The sequence below is a fragment of the Mauremys reevesii genome, linkage group 7 (assembly GCF_016161935.1).
Source record: "Mauremys reevesii isolate NIE-2019 linkage group 7, ASM1616193v1, whole genome shotgun sequence".
NCBI classification, from domain to species: domain Eukaryota; kingdom Metazoa; phylum Chordata; order Testudines; family Geoemydidae; genus Mauremys; species Mauremys reevesii.
Window position 1 is genome coordinate 105,864,641 of NC_052629.1, and position 18,741 is coordinate 105,883,381.

Here is an 18,741-nt window from a genome sequence, read left to right on the forward strand (position 1 = left end):
AACAGATTGTTAGCAAAAAGTAACCAAGAACGTACAAAAGACATGTTATTCCCATGAATGTTCTAGCTTGCACCTGTTCTTTTTAATTATTCTGAGCCTGGTTTTGTCTGGAGACAGAATTGCTGAGCAGAATTGCTTAGACTGCTATTCTGATTTCTGTCGCTCCTTGGAAAGGTTTCCTTTAACAGAAGTGAAATGTTGTTGTGTAGTGTTATCTGCTGTGGCATTTGTGTTATTTGTTTACCCATGAGGTGGCAGCAGACATCTTAAATCTGGGTTCTCTATTAAAAGAAAAATAATAATGCAAGAATTTTCTTGCTGACCTGCAACTGGTGTTCCTTTAATTATCTGAGAGTCTATTTATCATCCCTCTCACCACTACCTTTCTCACAAGACCTTCTGATGGCTGGATGTTTAAATTACATGCAGATTTATAATTTATGAACCACTAAAATGAGAATAAATAAGCCCTTCCAGTCTGCCAAGTCTCAACCCCTGCCTTAAATTCCCCACTTACTGAAAATTTCTCCAGATATTAAGCAGCATTCAAGTCTTGTAATTACAGGTATATGAGCCACCTAACCATTTGGAGGAAAGCAGGTTGGTGTATTACAGCAGCAAACAGCTCTTGTAGCAATTATTCCTCTTATCTCTGAGCAGGGCATTGACCCACTGTACAAACCGCAGGTAGGAAAACCACAGGCAAAGCACCCTTAAATGTAATATTTACCTAAGAGGAGATATTTCGCTGGAAAACAAGCTACAAGATCTGCTGACATCTTGGTACATAGAATTACGTGAATCCAAACAGATGAGGGCCTGGATTAACTAAGGGATTAGGCATCGGACGTGAAGCCTTTTGAGCAGTCCCTAGTTGGGGGTAATGACTAGGTAATGAATGAAAGCTCTTACCATTTGACACCTGTTGGGTGGCCCAGGTGAAGTGAGTTAGCAGTGTCCACGCATGTAAGTGGGATTCCATTGCAACTAAACAGCTACTGAAGTCAGTGGGAAACCTGCACACAGGACCCTGCTCCAGCATATAGACTTCAATGCGCAAGTCACTTGATCTCTCTGCACCTCAGTTTCCCAGGGCCACCCACAGGATTCAGGGGGCCTGAGGTCTTTGGCAGCAGGGGGCCCCCACTTCGGTGGTAATTCAGCAGCGGGGGGCCCCCGGTTTGGCGGTAATTCAGCGGCGGGGGGCCTTCCACCCCGGAGTGGAAGGACCTCCCGCCGCCGAAGACCCGGAGCAGAAGCAGTTTCCCCATCAGTGTCAAATGGAGATAACAGTACTGGCATAAATCACAGGGGTGTTCTAGGATGAGATTGTGAGGTATTCAGATATTACAGTAAGAGGAGCCATTTTAATTAGATAGATCGATCAAATGTATTCATGCCATTGGGATGGGATACCCCAGTGAAACTGTATGGATGTGTATGGGGGCATGTTAGCTACTGCACCCCACTGACTGCTCTTAAGTTATTTCCCATTGGCTACTCTGGGGATATGCTACAAATGGCTTGAGAATGCAGGTACCTCCCTGAAGAAAGGGGTCAACGGGGTTGCAACAGATCAGATGTAACAATAACAGCTGTTTGTTTTTCTCCCTCCTCCTCCCTCTTTCTCCATGGGAGCAGAAATGATCTAAAACCAGAACCTATTTTTTCTTTCATGTCTTCTTAGGGAACAGCATGACTGATTATTTTAGTGTATTAGCCTTTCCAGACCCAATCCTGCAAGTTCTACATGTGTGTCACTCCCATTGAGATTCATGGGAATTCCAAGGATGAAGCCAGGAAGAGTGGGACTTATCAGAACAAAAACCCTTTTAGGACAGATTCTGCAGGTCCTGTGCAAAATAATTATTCCCTGAAAATGAACTGGAATAACAGACACGACTAGAGTAGTCTTATAAGCCACAAAGATGAGGCCATCTCTAGAATAGGCCAAACCAAAATCCTGATTCCAAATACACCTGAACTTTTAGGGAAATGTGGATATGGATCTAAACTTTGTTTGGGGCCCAGGTGTTGCTAGAAACTCAAAAGTGGCATTGCAATTGAACAACGTCATTCATAAAAAACAATCTAACCGTGAACATTATGGTCCCAATCCAAATCCCATTCAACTCTACGGGAATCATTCCATTGTCTACAGTGGGCTTTGGATCAGGCCCTGTATACTGCTGCTAAGTGGGCTGTAGTTGGTAGCCCAGTCTGTAACTGATTAATCCAGGCCCGGAGTTCAGGAGACCCTATGTATTGACACTAGACAGCTTAGGCTGTGTTAGTCAGGAGCTAGAGAGAACCACAGTGTTTGTCTGTGTCCAACAGCCTCAGTAAAGAATACAGTTTATATTCATGACAGTGGAGTCTTTTCTTCCACAAGGGACACTAAAATAAGCATTAAGTTTGAAAAACCATTGACCCACTTCCACATTGTTGCCATCTGGACTCACAGGGTGTTGAGAATTTACGCCTTTTAGTGAGAAAGGGAATGCAACTGATTTGATTATGTCAAGGTGACAGAAACCCAATAGCTCAGCACATACCACTCTGATCAGAGTAACTACAGCCAGTGCTCACAAATGCCACCATAGAAAAGCCACTAGTTTGTCAGTTGTTAGATTCTCTGTTGGAGTTTTGGCAGGTGACAGTTTCCAGTTTAATCAATCAGTTGCAAAAATAAAATGAAATCCCCTATGGGTAGGGCCCTACCAAATTCACAGCCATGAAACACGCGTCTGTGTGTGTTTTTACCCTATACTATACAGATTTCACAGGAGAGACCAGGGTTTCTCAAATTGGGGGTCCTGACCCAAAAGGGAGGTGGGGTGGGGGGGGGTCGCAAGATTATTTTAGGGAGGTTGCAGTATTGCCACCCTTACATCTGTGCTGCCTTCAGAGCTGGGTGGCTGAGAGCGGCAGCTGTTGGTCAGGTGCCCAGCTCTGATGGCAGCACCCCACCAGCAGCAGTGAAGAAGTAAGGGTGGCAATACCATACCATGCAACCATTACTTCTGCGCTGCTGCCTTCGAAACTGGGCAGCCGGAGAGTGGCGGCTGTTGACTGAGGGCCAGCTCTGCTTTCAGAGCTGGGCTCCCAGCCAGCAGCCGCCACTCTCCAGATGCCCAGCTCTGAAGGCAGCACCACCGTCAGCAGCAGCGCAGAAGTAAGGGTAGCAGTACCGCAACCCCCACTACAATAAACTTGCAACCCCCCTCTCCCAACTCCTTTTTCGGTCAGGACCCCTACAATTACAACACTGTGAAATTTCAGATTAAAATAGATGAAATAATGAAATGTAATATTTTTAAAATCCTATGACAGTGAAAATGACCAAAATGGACTGTGAATTTGGTAGGGCCCTACTTATGGGGGACCATCCTGGTGGGGAGCAATATCAAAAGAGACCCCTTTTCTTTCTAGGCTACTAGCATCCTGGATGGTAGGATCTACAATGCTGCATACTGAATCAAGGTTCTTTTATTGAATCATCCTGCTAGCAGGAATTAAAACTCTGCTCACAGGATCTTGATGGCCTCTTCAAAACTGCTTACAGAATTTATCACTTGGGAAACTTAACCATTAACATTCAGCAGATGGAACAGGATTTTCTTTGCGCTGATCATGTTTAACCCTCATTCATAAAATACAAGGTGAAATTCAAACACAGGTGCAATGAGAAACCAAGAGTGAGAAATGTGGGTCCTTCAACCAAATCCCTCTCTCTCCAGCAGCTGAAAAGCAACGTTTGATGACATCCTGTGGCGGGCTCTGGCAGTGCAGTTGTTCCAAGGTTCCCTGAAATCAGCCTCCCCCTTTGCCACTGATGCAGGTTCCCTGCAGTAAGAGGATGCTCAGCTGGGAGCAGTGAGACAATAAGCAGCAATTGGTGGTAAGTTGAGGGAGCGGGGGTGTCCAACACGCTCAAAGAGTCACACCAGGATTCTAGAAACGGCAGCCTGCTGTAAACATGAGACATCCCAACCTTCCTCCACCACAGGGCTTTTCTGGAGAGCAAGAGGATTCTTTTGTGCTGCCAAGATCACCCACCCATCCTGTATCTCAAGCAACGCCCCTTTCTGGGAGCTTGACTCAAAACCCATCGAAGTCAACGAGAGTTTTCTGGCTGTGGGGCAGGCCCTTGGTGCCTAATGTTCTGTGACCCATATGCAAGAAACTTGAACCACTAAGAAGCATTTGATCAGACAGACAGGATTTGTTGGCAATCATTACTCATTTAAAGGCTCATATGATTGTGTACTGTGAATAAAGCTTTGTTTACAAAAAATGGGAGGGATTCTGTTCCCTACTCCAGTCCCTCAATGCAATAGCAGCATGATATAGTAGCCAAAAACAGCCTCCTCTGCCCCCACCCCAAGGAATGGGGGGAGGGGTGTATTCTGGCATAGGCACAGCATAAGGACCACCCTAGCCAGCTTTATCCTGGCCCCTCTGCAGGTCCTGCTACATAGGGTGTAGCCCATAATGCAGAGCACTGTGTGGGTTCTGCCCATAGTCAGTCCTTGGGAGGCTACAAAAAATTTTTTAACAGCGCCCGTTACTCTACTGTATATTAGAGGCTGCTCAGGCCCCTGTAGAAGCCTGGAATTCAGAGCCTCCTGGAGGTGCAGCACAGAATATCAGCTTGTAGGTTTTCTCCTTCCTTAATTTTTTTTAACCTTATTAATATCAGGTCTTGATTTCCCTCTTTGGCTGTTTCAGGTTGTACAGCACCAAATCCAGCAAAGAATATAAAGCTGAACGGATCAGAGAGAAAATACTCAAACTGCCTTGAAGTATTTCTGGGCCATTCTCTGCTTGTCATTTGGCTTGTATTTTAGTCCTTTCCTGTTGTCTAGGGCATATTCAGTTATTTTATAATATCTAAAGTAAAATAAATGAATAATGGAGACCCTTGAGGGAGTTAAAGGGAATGGTGGAGACTGATGAACACTGAGCTGAACAGTGTACTTGATGCATGCCAGCTTCCTGGTATCAATATATATCACTTTGCAGTATTATCTTTCTGTCTGTGTAGATACTTATATGGCTCCCATCTCTTATAGTATTTCTCAGCCAGCAAGTAATGAACATTTAACAAGGTTGCATGGAAGGGACACATAGCTATAGAATTTGTATCATTCACTATGAGAAATGACTCCATATATTAGAGCTATAGCTGTCCTAATCTCCTAGGTTCCTATGTTAATGCACTTCAGTGATGTCTATTCATACCACTACTGCTCTGTATCTGCAGTTCCATTATAAATCCTTACTTCCAAAGGCTTACATTTAGAGCAGTGGCCGTGGTTCGCTGCTCCAGGCCAATGGGACGTATTGGCCACTGCTTCCAGCAGCTCCCATTGGCCTGGAGCCGCAATCGGTCAAACCTGCAGATGCGGCAGTTAAACAAATCGGCCTGGCCCGCCAGGGGCTTCCCTGCACAAGCGGCGGAACAAGTTTGGAAACCACTGATTTAGAGAATTGCCTTTGCAGTAAAATTTGTTCCTTGATTTTTTTAAAATATGCAAAATGATTTTTCAATTTCTCTCCTGATTCAAATCTCCTACTGCAACTGGGAAATTTTCAACTAAAAGATTCCTTTACAGAAACATAAGAGTATCCCGTACCTTTTTTGCCAAATGCTGAAGTATTTGTTTGGAGTAAAGAGAAGTTTCCTCTTTTATAAGCAACATCCTCCTCTTGCTAGAATTACTGAGAGACTTTACAACCCAGTGAGTCCCATATCTTAGTAATCCACAATAATGAGAAATAACACATGTGATAATAGGAGTTTGCTCGTTTTTAAAAAACAAATTCTGCTATTTGTTATGTTGCATGACTTATTCAGGTGGGTAAAGCCATCTAGAAATCTTCTGTAACACAGAAATTGCGGTTTTAGAAAGCTCAACTGCTAATCCCTAGAACACAAAAGAAGCACACTGATATATCTGGAACGGATATTTTTCCCTTTGGGCATAACAAAGAGAAAATAAGGGGGGTCTGATACCTTCCTCCCCCAGCCCCCAAAATCATACTTTTCCAATACACCTTTATAAATGTATGATATAATATTTTGCTCTACTCCAGCACCTTTCAGCTGACGAGTCCTTTACAGCGGTTAGTTTAGTAAGCCACACAACACCCTTCTGAGGTGACTAAATTTAACTCTCCATATTTTACAGCTGGGGAAAGGGGAAACTGAGCTCCACAGAGGTCAAGTGACTTGCTCACAGTCACACAGCCCGAAAATTGCAGTCAGATTTAGAAGCCTGGATGGCGGCCCTGCTCTAACCTCTTAGATATACTGTCTCTCTATGTATATTTGCAGAGATACAGTTAAATGCATCCCACTAAAAATAAGAAATAGAAATGCATGATTAGCAATATCCCTCGTTTGCCTATGAAAATAGTCCCCAGGCTGTTATTATCCAGGGAAAGAAGAACCTCTGCAAAATCAGTAGAAAGAAACCTGCAATGAATCCTGCCCAACACCTACCAAACACAGTTGCATGTCACGTGCAGCCCCTTGGTTGGCTTATGTGCAAGAGACCCGCAATTGCAGCTAACTGCGATTTCATGCTCAAGACATTTCCAAAAGTAGCTACAATGGATTTTTCTTGAAACTTGCAGCCGATTTATGCGCTATTTCTACCAACTTCATCGTCATGCACAATCTCCTTAATTGCAACTAAACTGCCCCTCCCGCCGGTTCATTCGCTTGTGTTGCAAAGCCTAGAACTACCACCACCCACCCTCCTGCAAGGGCAGCCGGTTCGCTAGTTTGCCTGCTCTCCCCATCGTTCTGGAACAGCGCACTAAAGTGACGGAGCCCTTCTTTCCTTTATGACGTAGCCGGTTGCCGGGCAACAGGAGAGAAGGCTTCCTTGACAACATAAACAAGAGTGGAGAAGAAAAGAAGCCGCGGAGCTAACCAAAGTCTGCAAGGTTCTGTGCCACTCTTCCAGGTGCATGGCTCTGCCCGGCTGCAATTGACCAAGGCTGCTGTCAGAGAGGGTAGGGTGAGAAGCCAAAGAAGGGAGGTACCATTTTTATTGCGTTTTCCCCTCCTACGTTTTTTAACAGCAAATACAACTTTTCACGGAGACAGAAAGTTGGAGGCATTGATATGTTTCGCTAGGAAATGCCATGCACGGATGATTTACCTATGTGTGGGTGAGTGTGTCTGCATATGTGTGTTCTGTTGGAAGCCAGGGAAACCTAACCCCTCTGCTTCTAAATTACCTGCTGCTGGCTCAAGACTTGAGCCCATCCAATGCTCTGGGAACTTGGAAACTAACCTACATTTTATCGTATTAATTCTATTTTTAGACTGATTGTGTATGTTTCATTCAGCATTTTTCTGCACTGCACCTTAATGCTAGGGAAATGTGGCATATAAAATTATCAGTAAACTAAAAATGGTAATTCCTTATCAATTGACTTTGGCACCAGTGAATGGCGGTATAGACCCGTGGAACTATTAAAATGTCAAAGGTCATGAAAGATACACCAAATGATTTTAATACCATTTTTCCATTACGGATCTTAATAATTAACCCTATTAGCACTTATGTAACATTATACATTATTTCCAAAGTGTGTGCAAACAATCTATAATAAGGTTTATAAAAGAAAAAAATTGTATCCACACCTTAGGAACGGGGTTAAAAAAGGACCCTGATTATTGTTGCCCCTTTTTTACCTGAGCAGCTCATGGAAGTTTGTAGCCCTGGAGATGTTCCAGTTGGGAATAGAAATTGGTGATAGGCATTTCTCTGATGCAGTTTTGTTTATTTACAAAGTCCTCCTGTCTCTCTGAATGCAGAGGGACTCCAACAGTGGGAAATAGCTTCTTCTCACAGCACCAAGACCATTATTTTCAGCCTGCACCCATGACCCAAGGTTTCTTCCAGGGTCAGATACTGCACTTTCAGCTGCTCCTTCTGTCTGTGTCCGTGTTCTGCCTTCCCTCTCTCTCATACCTGGTCACAGTACCCAGTGGGCTCCTTCTCACCATGCTGTTAGTTTCTGGGCAGATTCTGTGAGCTCTTTTTTTAGGAGTGGGCCCTGAAATGCTTCCTACAACTATCTCAAGTGATGGGTGTGTTCACACCCACTCTCAAATAGGCTTTTGATCCATGCACTCATCAGTCTTTCTCAGTGTAACACTATATTATGAAGCACCTTTACCTCAAAGAATGTCACAGATAAATCATTACTGCATACATATATAGCCCTGCAAGGTGCTGAGTGCGCTCCATTCTCATGCATTTCAATAGGAATTGGAAGTGCTCAGCATCATAGCAAAGCTCTGGATTGTAAATATCCAAGTGAGCATTGAGAGGTTTGCACCTCTAGGTGTTTGCTTTGCTTGCCCAGGTGCCATGCATGACCAAGATATATCTTACAGCATGCAGCAGAAGCTGGATTACACGGCCACCACCCAAGTTGGGATCTGCTTAGGGCTCACAAGATAAACAGGATTAACCCTACAGAAAACCCAGATACTACAGGAAGGGTGATTTTTTAGGGAACTTTCTTCTTTCTGAGGTGGTGCTAACGCAGTGATACTCATGGCTTGGACCTGATGCAGAAGGAGAGTGAAAGCCAGTTCTAGGATGTGGGAAGCTTCTTGGAAAGGGGAGGTGGAGAACACTTTTTGTAGAAGAAGTGAGAGGTTGTTCTAAGCGTAGGTGGCAATGCAAATGAAACTGCTTAAAATAGAGCCTTAAAACTAGTGCAAAAGGCAGTCGATATTTTCTCCTCTCCTTTATGCCAGTGCACGTCTGGAGTGATCCTACTGACTCGAGTGGAATTACACCCGTGCAACTGATTCCCATCTGAACTTGTCCTAAGGAGTCACCTTCCAAATGAGGGAGGCATGGCAATTGAGTCTGTTGATCATGGGTTAATTTTGATAATAAACTACAGTCGTTCCTCTCTGTACATTACAGATAAGTGTGTTGTGATAATTATGTTTCCCCTCTAGGTTCTATAGCAGAGAATACAAAACTCAACCAACTGCCCATCTAAACCTTTCTCTAGAATTCATCAGAACGGAATTCGTACAGCATGTCTGTGCTGTCCTATACACGTTCGACTGGGTCCCAGGAAACGTCCAGCTCTGGAGCCATTTCCAGTAAGAATTTTAATTCGTAACTTGTTGCTTGCAAAGCACAAATCTAATGATGAAATGTGGTTTTGGCTGGAGCACTCAGAAGTGTGGTGTATGGCATGTGTGGGAATTTTCCTGTCTTTAAGGAAAGACAGAGACTCTAAGGCTTATTACTAACAAACCACTATGTTTTATTTTGTCCCTCCTTTTCCAAAAGTAGTATACATCGTTAAAGCCATGTCTACACTACAAAATTATGTCGACCTAACTTACATCAGCATACAACCAGTGCAGCTGTTAAATCGCTTGGGGGTATGCACACTTGGCTCCCTGTGTCAGCAGTGCAGTTTCTCACCAGGAGTGCTTGCGTATTGTTAGTGTGGGGCATTGTTAGACAGCTCCTGAAAGCGAGTAACAGTTGATGTAAGCAACGCAGTGTCTACATTGACACGGCATCGACCTAATTACATTGACCATGACTTTATGCCGTTCGGGGAGGTGATGTTACTACATAGGTGTAGAGAGGCACTTACGTTGGCGGGAGACAATTTTAAGTGGAGACACTTCCACAGCTAGGTCACCACAAGGCAGCAAACATCAACCTAACCATGTAGTGTAGACCAGGCCTTGGACTCTATTTTCTGTGTGTAACCCACACATACTGAGTGTGGCTCTCTGTCCCCCTCTTGTGGCTGGATCACACGGCGGTTTGAGTTTTCTTCAGGTGTTGGCTAAGAGAGCTGAATTTGCTAGTTTAGGCAGTAGTGGTGCAAGCTTTTAGCTCTAGAGGCCAGGGGGTTCACTCCCCACTATCAAGAACTCATCAGTTGGATCATGTTACTCCACCTTTTCAATGTAAGAAGTCTGCCCAACCGTCTGCTGGGAGTGGGACAGTGAGGGGTTTGAAATAGAGGATATTACAGAGTGACAAATGCTTTCTTTCTTATGGAGACTTGATATTCGTTCTTTCTTTGCTATATTCTTTAATCTAAAATAAAACTAATCTAGACTGCAAGTGAGTGTTTTGCTCTTTGGATGTAGGAAACACAACACCAAAACCAACCTGCTCAACTTCCGATTAAGCATTCTGGTATAGTCCAACAGGCATTTCCCATCCTAAGTAGTAATGTAATTGGAAGTACCAGTACGGGGCATTTAAAACTTTGTATACCAAGTTCCGCTCTCAGTTACTCATGTAAATCCAAAATAACTGTACTGTTGTCAATGGAGTTTAGTTTTGTATTGCTGATGGCAAAATTTTCACCTGTGGGCCTTATCCAAACCCCATAGAAGTCCATCGAAACACTCCTATTGACTTAAAAGGGGTTCAGCTCAGGCCCTATATGTGCACTGCACATATTACTATATTACAAAAAGGAACCCTAGATTATGGATGTACTGGTTCCTTAAGACAGGCAGGTATGGTACCGTTCCTCCATCAGAAGGCCTGGGTTATAATTTCATTAAAATGTAGCAAAAGGGGTTAACAGTTGAGCGCTGTAATCAATCTTCATTCACATTACAAAGTCACCCCAAGATTCAGCGCAAGATGTGAGAAATAGCCCCTTTCTGATCAGAAAGTGGCCTTGATTTGACAACAGGGTATTGTGTTAATTTCCCTTTGGAAAAGCCCTACTATCAATGTTTGAAAAACATGCTCAACCCAAGCATCCTGCAGAAGATTGAAAGATGCAGCAGTAAAGCTTCTTCCTATGAGAAATGAAAAGGCAGCAAAAGCCCCCTTTCTGATGTCTGTGAAAGCAGGGAAATACCAAGAGTTGGGGATTAAGTCTATGGATTCAAGTATTGCCCTGCTTTCTTACAAGTGTTGCTTACTACTACTGATTTATTGATGGCTGCATATTGATTTGTATTGAACCAGAGGCTAGGACATTACCTCAGCAAACAGTGCCAAGCTCTGGGGTTCCCTCTACCAACTCTACAGTGGAAACAAAAGGTACGTCTACACTACGGGACTATTCCGAATTTGCATAAACCGGTTTTGTAAAACAGATTTTATAAAATCGAGTGTGCGTGGCCACACTAAACACATTAAATCGGTGGTGTGCGTCCACGGTCCGAGGCTAGCGTCGATTTCTGGAGCATTGCACTGTGGGTAGCTACTCCGTAGCTATCCCATAGTTCCCGCAGCCTCCCCCGCCCCTTGGCATTTCCGGGTTGAGATCCCAGTGCCTGATGGGGCAAAAATCATTTTCGCGGGTGGTTCTGGGTACAGCCTCACCCCTCCCTCCCTCCCTGACAGCGGCAGACAACCGTTTGCTTGGTGAACCGTGCAGACGCCATAGCACAGCAAGCATGGACCCTGCTCAGCTCCATACCGCAATCGTGGATGTTTTAAACACCTCGCGCACTCTCGTGCAGTATATGCTGAACCAGGACCTTCGAACCGAGGCGAGTAAGAGGCGGATACGGCAGCGCGGCGATGACAGTGATGAGGACGTGGACACAGAATTATCTCAAACCGCGGCCCCGGCGCTTTGGAGATCCTGATGGTAATGGGGCAGATTCTATCCATTGAACGCCGATTTTGGGCCGAAACAAGCACTGACTGGTGGGACCGCATTGTGTTGCAGGTGTGGGACGATTCCCAGTGGCTGCGAAACTTTCGCATGCGTAAGGGCACTTTCATGGAACTTTGTGACTTGCTTGCCCCTGCCCTGAAACGCCATAATACCAAGATGAGAGCAGCCCTCACAGTAGAGAAGCGAGTGGCGATAGCCCTGTGGAAGCTTGCAACGCCAGACAGCTACCGGTCAGTCGGGAATCAATTTGGAGTTGGAAAATCTACTGTGGGGCTGCTGTGATGCAAGTAGCCAAAGCAATCACTAAGCTGCTGCTACGAAGGTTGTGACTCTGGGAAACGTGCAGGCCATAGTGGATGGCTTTGCTGCAATGGGATTCCCTAACTGTGGGGCGATAGATGGAACCCATATCCCTATCTTGGCACCGCAGCACCAGGGCACCCAGGTAAACCGGAAGGGGTACTTTTCAATGGTGCTGCAAGCACTGGTGGATCACAAGGACGTTTCACAAACATCCACGCGGGATGGCCAGGGAGGGTTCATGACGCTCGCGTATTCAGAAGCACTACTCTGTTTAACCGGCTGCAGCAAGGGACTTACTTCCCAGACCAGAAAATAACAGTTGGGGATGTTGAAATGCCTGTCGTTATCCTGGGGACCCAGCCTACCCTTGATGCCATGGCTCATGAAGCCATACACAGGCAGCCTGGACAGTGGTCAGGATCTGTTCAATTACAGGCTGAGCAAGTGCAGAATGGTGGTGGAATGTGCATTTGGCCGTTTAAAGGCTCGCTGGCGCACATTACTGACTCGCTCAGACCTCAGCCAAACCAATGTCCCCTATGTTATTGCTGCTTGCTGTATTCTCCACAATCTCTGTGAGAGTAAAGGGAGACCTTTATGGCGGGTGGGAGGCTGAGGCAAATCACCTGGCCGCTGATTACGCAGCCAGACACCAGGGAGATTAGAAGAGCACACCAGGAAGAGGTGCGCATCAGAGAAGCTTTGAAAACGAGCATCATCAATGCCCAGGGTACATTGTGACTGATGTGTTAGTTGATGAACACCCAACCCCATTGATTGACTCAGTCCCTGTAAGCAACTCCCCCTCCCCCTTCGAGTACAGCTTACTTATGCAAATAAAGTCACTCTCATTTAAAAAGCATTAATTCTTTATTTTTTCATTATAAAAAGAGGGAGAGAAGTAAGGGTGTGCTTTGGGAGGAGGAAAGGAGGGATGGAGAAGGCCATTAAAAAAAAATTCAGAGTAACGGCATCCTTCTGGTTGGGCTGTCCACGGGGGTGGAGTGGGCGGGTGCACGGAGCCTCCCCACGCGTTCTTACACGTCTGGGTGAGGAGGCTAAGGAACATGGTGAGGGGAGGGTGGTTATACAGGGCTGCAGCGGCACTCTGTGATCCTGCTGCCGTTCCTGAAGCTCCACAAGACGCCGGAGCATGTCAGTTTGATCACGCAGCAGCCCCAGAGTTGCATCCCGCCACCGCTGATCTTCCTGCCGCCACCGCTGATTTTCCTGCCGGTCTTCCTGCCGCCACCTCTCATCTCGGTTGTCCCTCCTGTCCTCACGTTCACTGGCCTCTTTCCTGTAATTTGAAACCACGTCCTTCCACTCATTCAGATGAGCTCTTTCATTGCGTGTAACTTCCATAATATCTGAGAACATCTCATCTCGCGTCTTCTTTTTCCTCCGCCTTATCTGTGCTAGCCTTTGGGATGGAGGAGGGACGCTTGAAAAATTTGCAGCTGCATGAGGGAGATAAATATTTAGAAAGATACATTTTACAGAACAATGGTTATACTCTTTCACAGTGAAAAGCACTATTCACCTTACATAGCACATGTGATTTCCTACAAGGTCGCATTTTCATCTTAATAGTGACTGCTTGCATCTCTGGGGTTACAGATCTCACAGACACAGGTCCAGGCATCAGGATTCAGCGTGCATGCGGCCAGGGGAAGCCACTGTCTCAGTGATTTACCCTCCCCCAACGCATGGCTAATACCACGCTAGCTCCTGCTAATCAACAACCTTCCTCCCCACCCACTGCTTGTCCGGTAGCTTGGGAAGATCGCCGCCGGTGACCAAACAGAAAAGATCATCGGCATTTCACCCTCCTCCCCCGCCGCTACGTGCAGGAAAGTGTTTTTTAAGCTGCTGCATTCCACGAACCCAGTAGAAAATGGCCACCCCTTACTTAAATTCCTGATTTTTAACCAGGTTATCCTGAACGATATCACTTTGCTGAGGATAACAGAACAAGATAAAGAGCGGATGCTTCTTGAATGCCAGCAGTCCCGGGACCATACGCTGTGATGCTTTGCCACGCAATGATACCTGATTACTTGCTACATGCATGGCATGGTAAAGTGTCCTACCACGGTGGGCAGAACAAGGATGCCTTGCCCAGAAACCTTCTGCAAAGGCTTCTGGAGTACCTACAGGAGCGCTTCATCGAGATGTCCCTGGAGGATTTCCTCTCAATCCCCGGACATGTTAACAAACTTTTCTAAGTAACTATACTGTCTGCGAATGCATCCCAAGTCCTCAGGGCAAATCAATCATTAAAAAAGGCTTGCTTAAAAAACACTGTTTGCTATTTGCAAAGGTACACTCACCAGAGCTCCCTTCCAGGGCGTCATTCTCTGCAATAGTTGCTTGTGAGGGCTGGGAGCAGGGTAATTCCGTCAGGGTGATAAAAAGCTCCTGGCTGCTGGGGGTCACGGAGTGCTGTGTGCTCTCTGCGAGGTCTTCCTCTTCTTCTTCCTCTTCATCTTCCCCGTCTGCATAATCCTCAGACATGGCAGAGATTACAACCCCCACCTCGGAATCCACAGTCAGGGGTGGGGTACTTGTGGCGCAGCCCCCTAAAATTGCATGCAGCTCAGCATAGAAGCGGCATGTTTTTCGACCTGCCCCGGACCTTCCATTTGCTTCTTTGGTTTTCTGGTAGGCTTGTCTGAGCTCCTTAACTTTCACTCTGCACTGCACGGAGTCCCTGCTGTGGCCTTTAGCAGTCATAGCCTTAGAAATTCTTTCAAATACTTTTTCATTTCGTCTTTTGGAACGCAGTTCTGTTAGCACTGAATCCTCTCCATATAGCGATCAGATCCATTACCTCCCGAGCGGTCCATGCTGGGGCTCTTTTTCGATTCTCAGGAGACTGCATTGTTAACTGTGCTGATGAGCTGTGCGTGGTCACCTGTGCTGATGAGCTGTGCGTGGTCACCTGTGATGATGAGCTCTCCACGCTGTCGAAGCAGGAAATGAATTTCAAAAGTTCCCGGGGCTTTTCCTGTCTACCTGGCCAGTGCATCCGAGTTGAGAATGCTGTCCAGAGCGGTCAGTGGTGCACTGTGGGATAGCTCCCGGAGGCCAATACCGTCGATTGCGGCCACACTAACCCTATTCCGATATGTTAATACCGATATTAGCGCTACTCCTCTCGTCGGGCAGGAGTACAGACACCGATTTAAAGAGCCATTAAAATCGATATAAGGTGCCTCCTAGTGTGGACGGTTGTGGCGTTAAATCGGTTTTACACTCGTAAAACCGATTTAAACGCCTAGTGTAGACCAGGCTCCCAAAGGTACGTCTACACTACGGGACTATTCCGAATTTGCATAAACCGGTTTTGTAAAACAGATTTTATAAAATCGAGTGTGCGTGGCCACACTAAACACATTAAATCGGTGGTGTGCGTCCACGGTCCGAGGCTAGCGTCGATTTCTGGAGCATTGCACTGTGGGTAGCTACTCCGTAGCTATCCCATAGTTCCCGCAGCCTCCCCCGCCCCTTGGCATTTCCGGGTTGAGATCCCAGTGCCTGATGGGGCAAAAATCATTTTCGCGGGTGGTTCTGGGTACAGCCTCACCTCCCTCCCTCCCTGACAGCGGCAGACAACCGTTCGCGCCCTTTGCTTGGTGAACCGTGCAGCCGCCAGAGCACAGCACGCATGGACCCGGCGCAGCTCCATACCGCACTCGTGGAGGTATAAAACACCTCGCGCGCACTCGTGCAGTATATGCTGAACCAGGACCTTCGAACCGAGGCGAGTAAGAGGCGGATACGGCAGCGCGGCGATGACAGTGATGAGGACGTGGACACAGAATTATCTCAAACCGCGGGCCCCGGCGCTTTGGAGATCCTGATGGTAATGGGGCAGATTCTATCCATTGAACGCCGATTTTGGGCCCGGAAACAAGCACTGACTGGTGGGACCGCATTGTGTTGCAGGTGTGGGACGATTCCCAGTGGCTGCGAAACTTTCGCATGCGTAAGGGCACTTTCATGGAACTTTGTGACTTGCTTGCCCCTGCCCTGAAACGCCATAATACCAAGATGAGAGCAGCCCTCACAGTAGAGAAGCGAGTGGCGATAGCCCTGTGGAAGCTTGCAACGCCAGACAGCTACCGGTCAGTCGGGAATCAATTTGGAGTTGGAAAATCTACTGTGGGAGCTGCTGTGATGCAAGGAGCCAAAGCAATCACTAAGCTGCTGCTACGAAGGTTGTGACTCTGGGAAACGTGCAGGCCATAGTGGATGGCTTTGCTGCAATGGGATTCCCTAACTGTGGGGCGATAGATGGAACCCATATCCCTATCTTGGCACCGCAGCACCAGGGCACCCAGTACGTAAACCGGAAGGGGTACTTTTCAATGGTGCTGCAAGCACTGGTGGATCACAAGGGACGTTTCACAAACATCCAGATGGCCAGGAGGGTTCATGACGCCGCGTATTCAGAAGCACTACTCTGTTTAACCGGCTGCAGCAAGGGACTTACTTCCCAGACCAGAAAATAACAGTTGGGGATGTTGAAATGCCTGTCGTTATCCTGGGGGACCCAGCCTACCCTTGATGCCATGGCTCATGAAGCCATACACAGGCAGCCTGGACAGTGGTCAGGATCTGTTCAATTACAGGCTGAGCAAGTGCAGAATGGTGGTGGAATGTGCATTTGGCCGTTTAAAGGCTCGCTGGCGCACATTACTGACTCGCTCAGACCTCAGCCAAACCAATGTCCCCTATGTTATTGCTGCTTGCTGTATTCTCCACAATCTCTGTGAGAGTAAAGGGAGACCTTTATGGCGGGGTGGGAGGCTGAGGCAAATCACCTGGCCGCTGATTACGCGCAGCCAGACACCAGGGAGATTAGAAGAGCACACCAGGAAGCGGTGCGCATCAGAGAAGCTTTGAAAACGAGCTTCATCAATGGCCAGGGTACAGTGTGACTGCTGTGTTTGTTGATGAACACCCAACCCCTTGATTGACTCAGTCCCTGTAAGCAACTCCTCCCCTTCGAGTACAGCTTACTTATGCAAATAAAGTCACTCTCATTAAAAAGCATGAATTCTTTATTTTTTCATTATAAAAGAGGGAGCGAAGTAAGGGTGTGGGTTGGGAGGCGGAAAGGAGGGCTGGGGAAGGCCCTTAAAAAAAAATTCAGAGTAACGGCATCCTTCTGGTTGGGCTGTCCACGGGGTGGAGTGGGCGGGTGCAGAGCCTCCCCACGCGTTCTTACACGTCTGGGTGAGGAGGCTAAGGAACATGGTGAGGGGGGAGGGTGGTTATACAGGGGCTGCAGCGGCACTCTGTGATCCTGCTGCCGTTCCTGAAGCTCCACAAGACGCCGGAGCATGTCAGTTTGATCACGCAGCAGCCCCAGAGTTGCATCCCGCCACCGCTGATCTTCCTGCCGCCACCGCTGATTTTCCTGCCGGTCTTCCTGCCGCCACCTCTCATCTCGGTTGTCCCTCCTGTCCTCACGTTCACTGGCCTCTTTCCTGTAATTTGAAACCACGTCCTTCCACTCATTCAGATGAGCTCTTTCATTGCGTGTAACTTCCATAATATCTGAGAACATCTCATCTCGCGTCTTCTTTTTCCTCCGCCTTATCTGTGCTAGCCTTTGGGATGGAGGAGGGACGCTTGAAAGATTTGCAGCTGCATGAGGGAGATAAATATTTAGAAAGATACATTTTACAGAACAATGGTTATACTCTTTCACAGTGAAAAGCACTATTCACCTTACATAGCACATGTGATTTCCCTACAAGGTCGCATTTTTCATCTTAATAGTGACTGCTTGCATCTCTGGGGTTACAGATCTCACAGACACAGGTCCAGGCATCAGGATTCAGCTTGCATGCGGCCATGGTAAGCCACTGTCTCAGTGATTTACCCTCCCCAACGCATGGCTAATACCACGCTAGCTCCTGCTAATCAACAACCTTCCTCCCCACCCACTGCTTGTCCGGTAGCTTGGGAAGATCGCCGCCGGTGACCAAACAGAAAAGATCATCGGCATTTCACCCCTCCTCCCGCCGCTACGTGCAGGAAAGTGTTTTTTTTAAGCTGCTGCATTCCACGAACCCAGTAGAAAAATGGCCACCCCCCTTACTTAAATTCCTGATTTTTAACCAGGTTATCCTGAACGATATCACTTTGCTGAGGATAACAGAACAAGATAAAGAGCGGATGCTTCTTGAATGCCAGCAGTCCCGGGACCATACGCTGCGATGCTTTGCCACGCAATGATACCTGATTACTTGCTACATGCATGGCATGGTAAAGTGTCCTACCACGGTGGGCAGAACAAGGATGCCTTGCCCAGAAACCTTCTGCAAAGGCTTCTGGAGTACCTACAGGAGCGCTTCATCGAGATGTCCCTGGAGGATTTCCTCTCAATCCCCGGACATGTTAACAAACTTTTCTAAGTAACTATACTGTCTGCGAATGCATCCCAAGTCCTCAGGGCAAATCAATCATTAAAAAAGGCTTGCTTAAAAAACACTGTTTGCTATTTGCAAAGGTACACTCACCAGAGCTCCCTTCCAGGGCGTCATTCTCTGCAATAGTTGCTTGTGAGGGCTGGGAGCAGGGTAATTCCGTCAGGGTGATAAAAAGCTCCTGGCTGCTGGGGGTCACGGAGTGCTGTGTGCTCTCTGCGAGGTCTTCCTCTTCTTCTTCCTCTTCATCTTCACCGTCTGCATAATCCTCAGACATGGCAGAGATTACAACCCCACCTCGGAATCCACAGTCAGGGTGGGGTAC

At 46.9% G+C, this 18,741-nt stretch overlaps 1 protein-coding gene and 1 long non-coding RNA gene across 5 annotated transcripts in view; one reads left to right on the top strand and one right to left on the bottom strand.

The window, feature by feature from the left end:
- Positions 1–3,582: 3,582 nt before the first annotated feature.
- On the bottom strand, positions 3,583–6,719 carry LOC120369553. The gene is made up of 3 exons (XR_005583218.1): positions 6,509–6,719; positions 5,640–5,930; positions 3,583–3,867 (listed from the first exon to the last, which is right to left on the bottom strand). It is a non-coding gene; the product is annotated as an uncharacterized LOC120369553 (long non-coding RNA).
- A 197-nt stretch (positions 6,720–6,916) lies between these two features.
- The window catches only part of CFAP100 (cilia and flagella associated protein 100), a 33,320-nt gene continuing 21,495 nt past the window's right edge, over positions 6,917–18,741 (top strand). Inside the window, exons 1-3 of one of the 4 annotated variants that reach the window (XM_039547680.1) lie at positions 6,917–7,052; positions 9,002–9,151; positions 11,010–11,079. In XM_039547680.1, coding sequence (XP_039403614.1) covers positions 9,085–9,151; positions 11,010–11,079 — 137 coding nt within the window. In that variant the 5' untranslated portion in view covers positions 6,917–7,052; positions 9,002–9,084. Of the gene's footprint in view, positions 7,186–9,001; positions 9,152–11,009; positions 11,080–18,741 lie in introns of all 4 variants that reach the window. The other 3 variants (XM_039547679.1, XM_039547681.1, XM_039547682.1) reach the window with 3 other exon arrangements.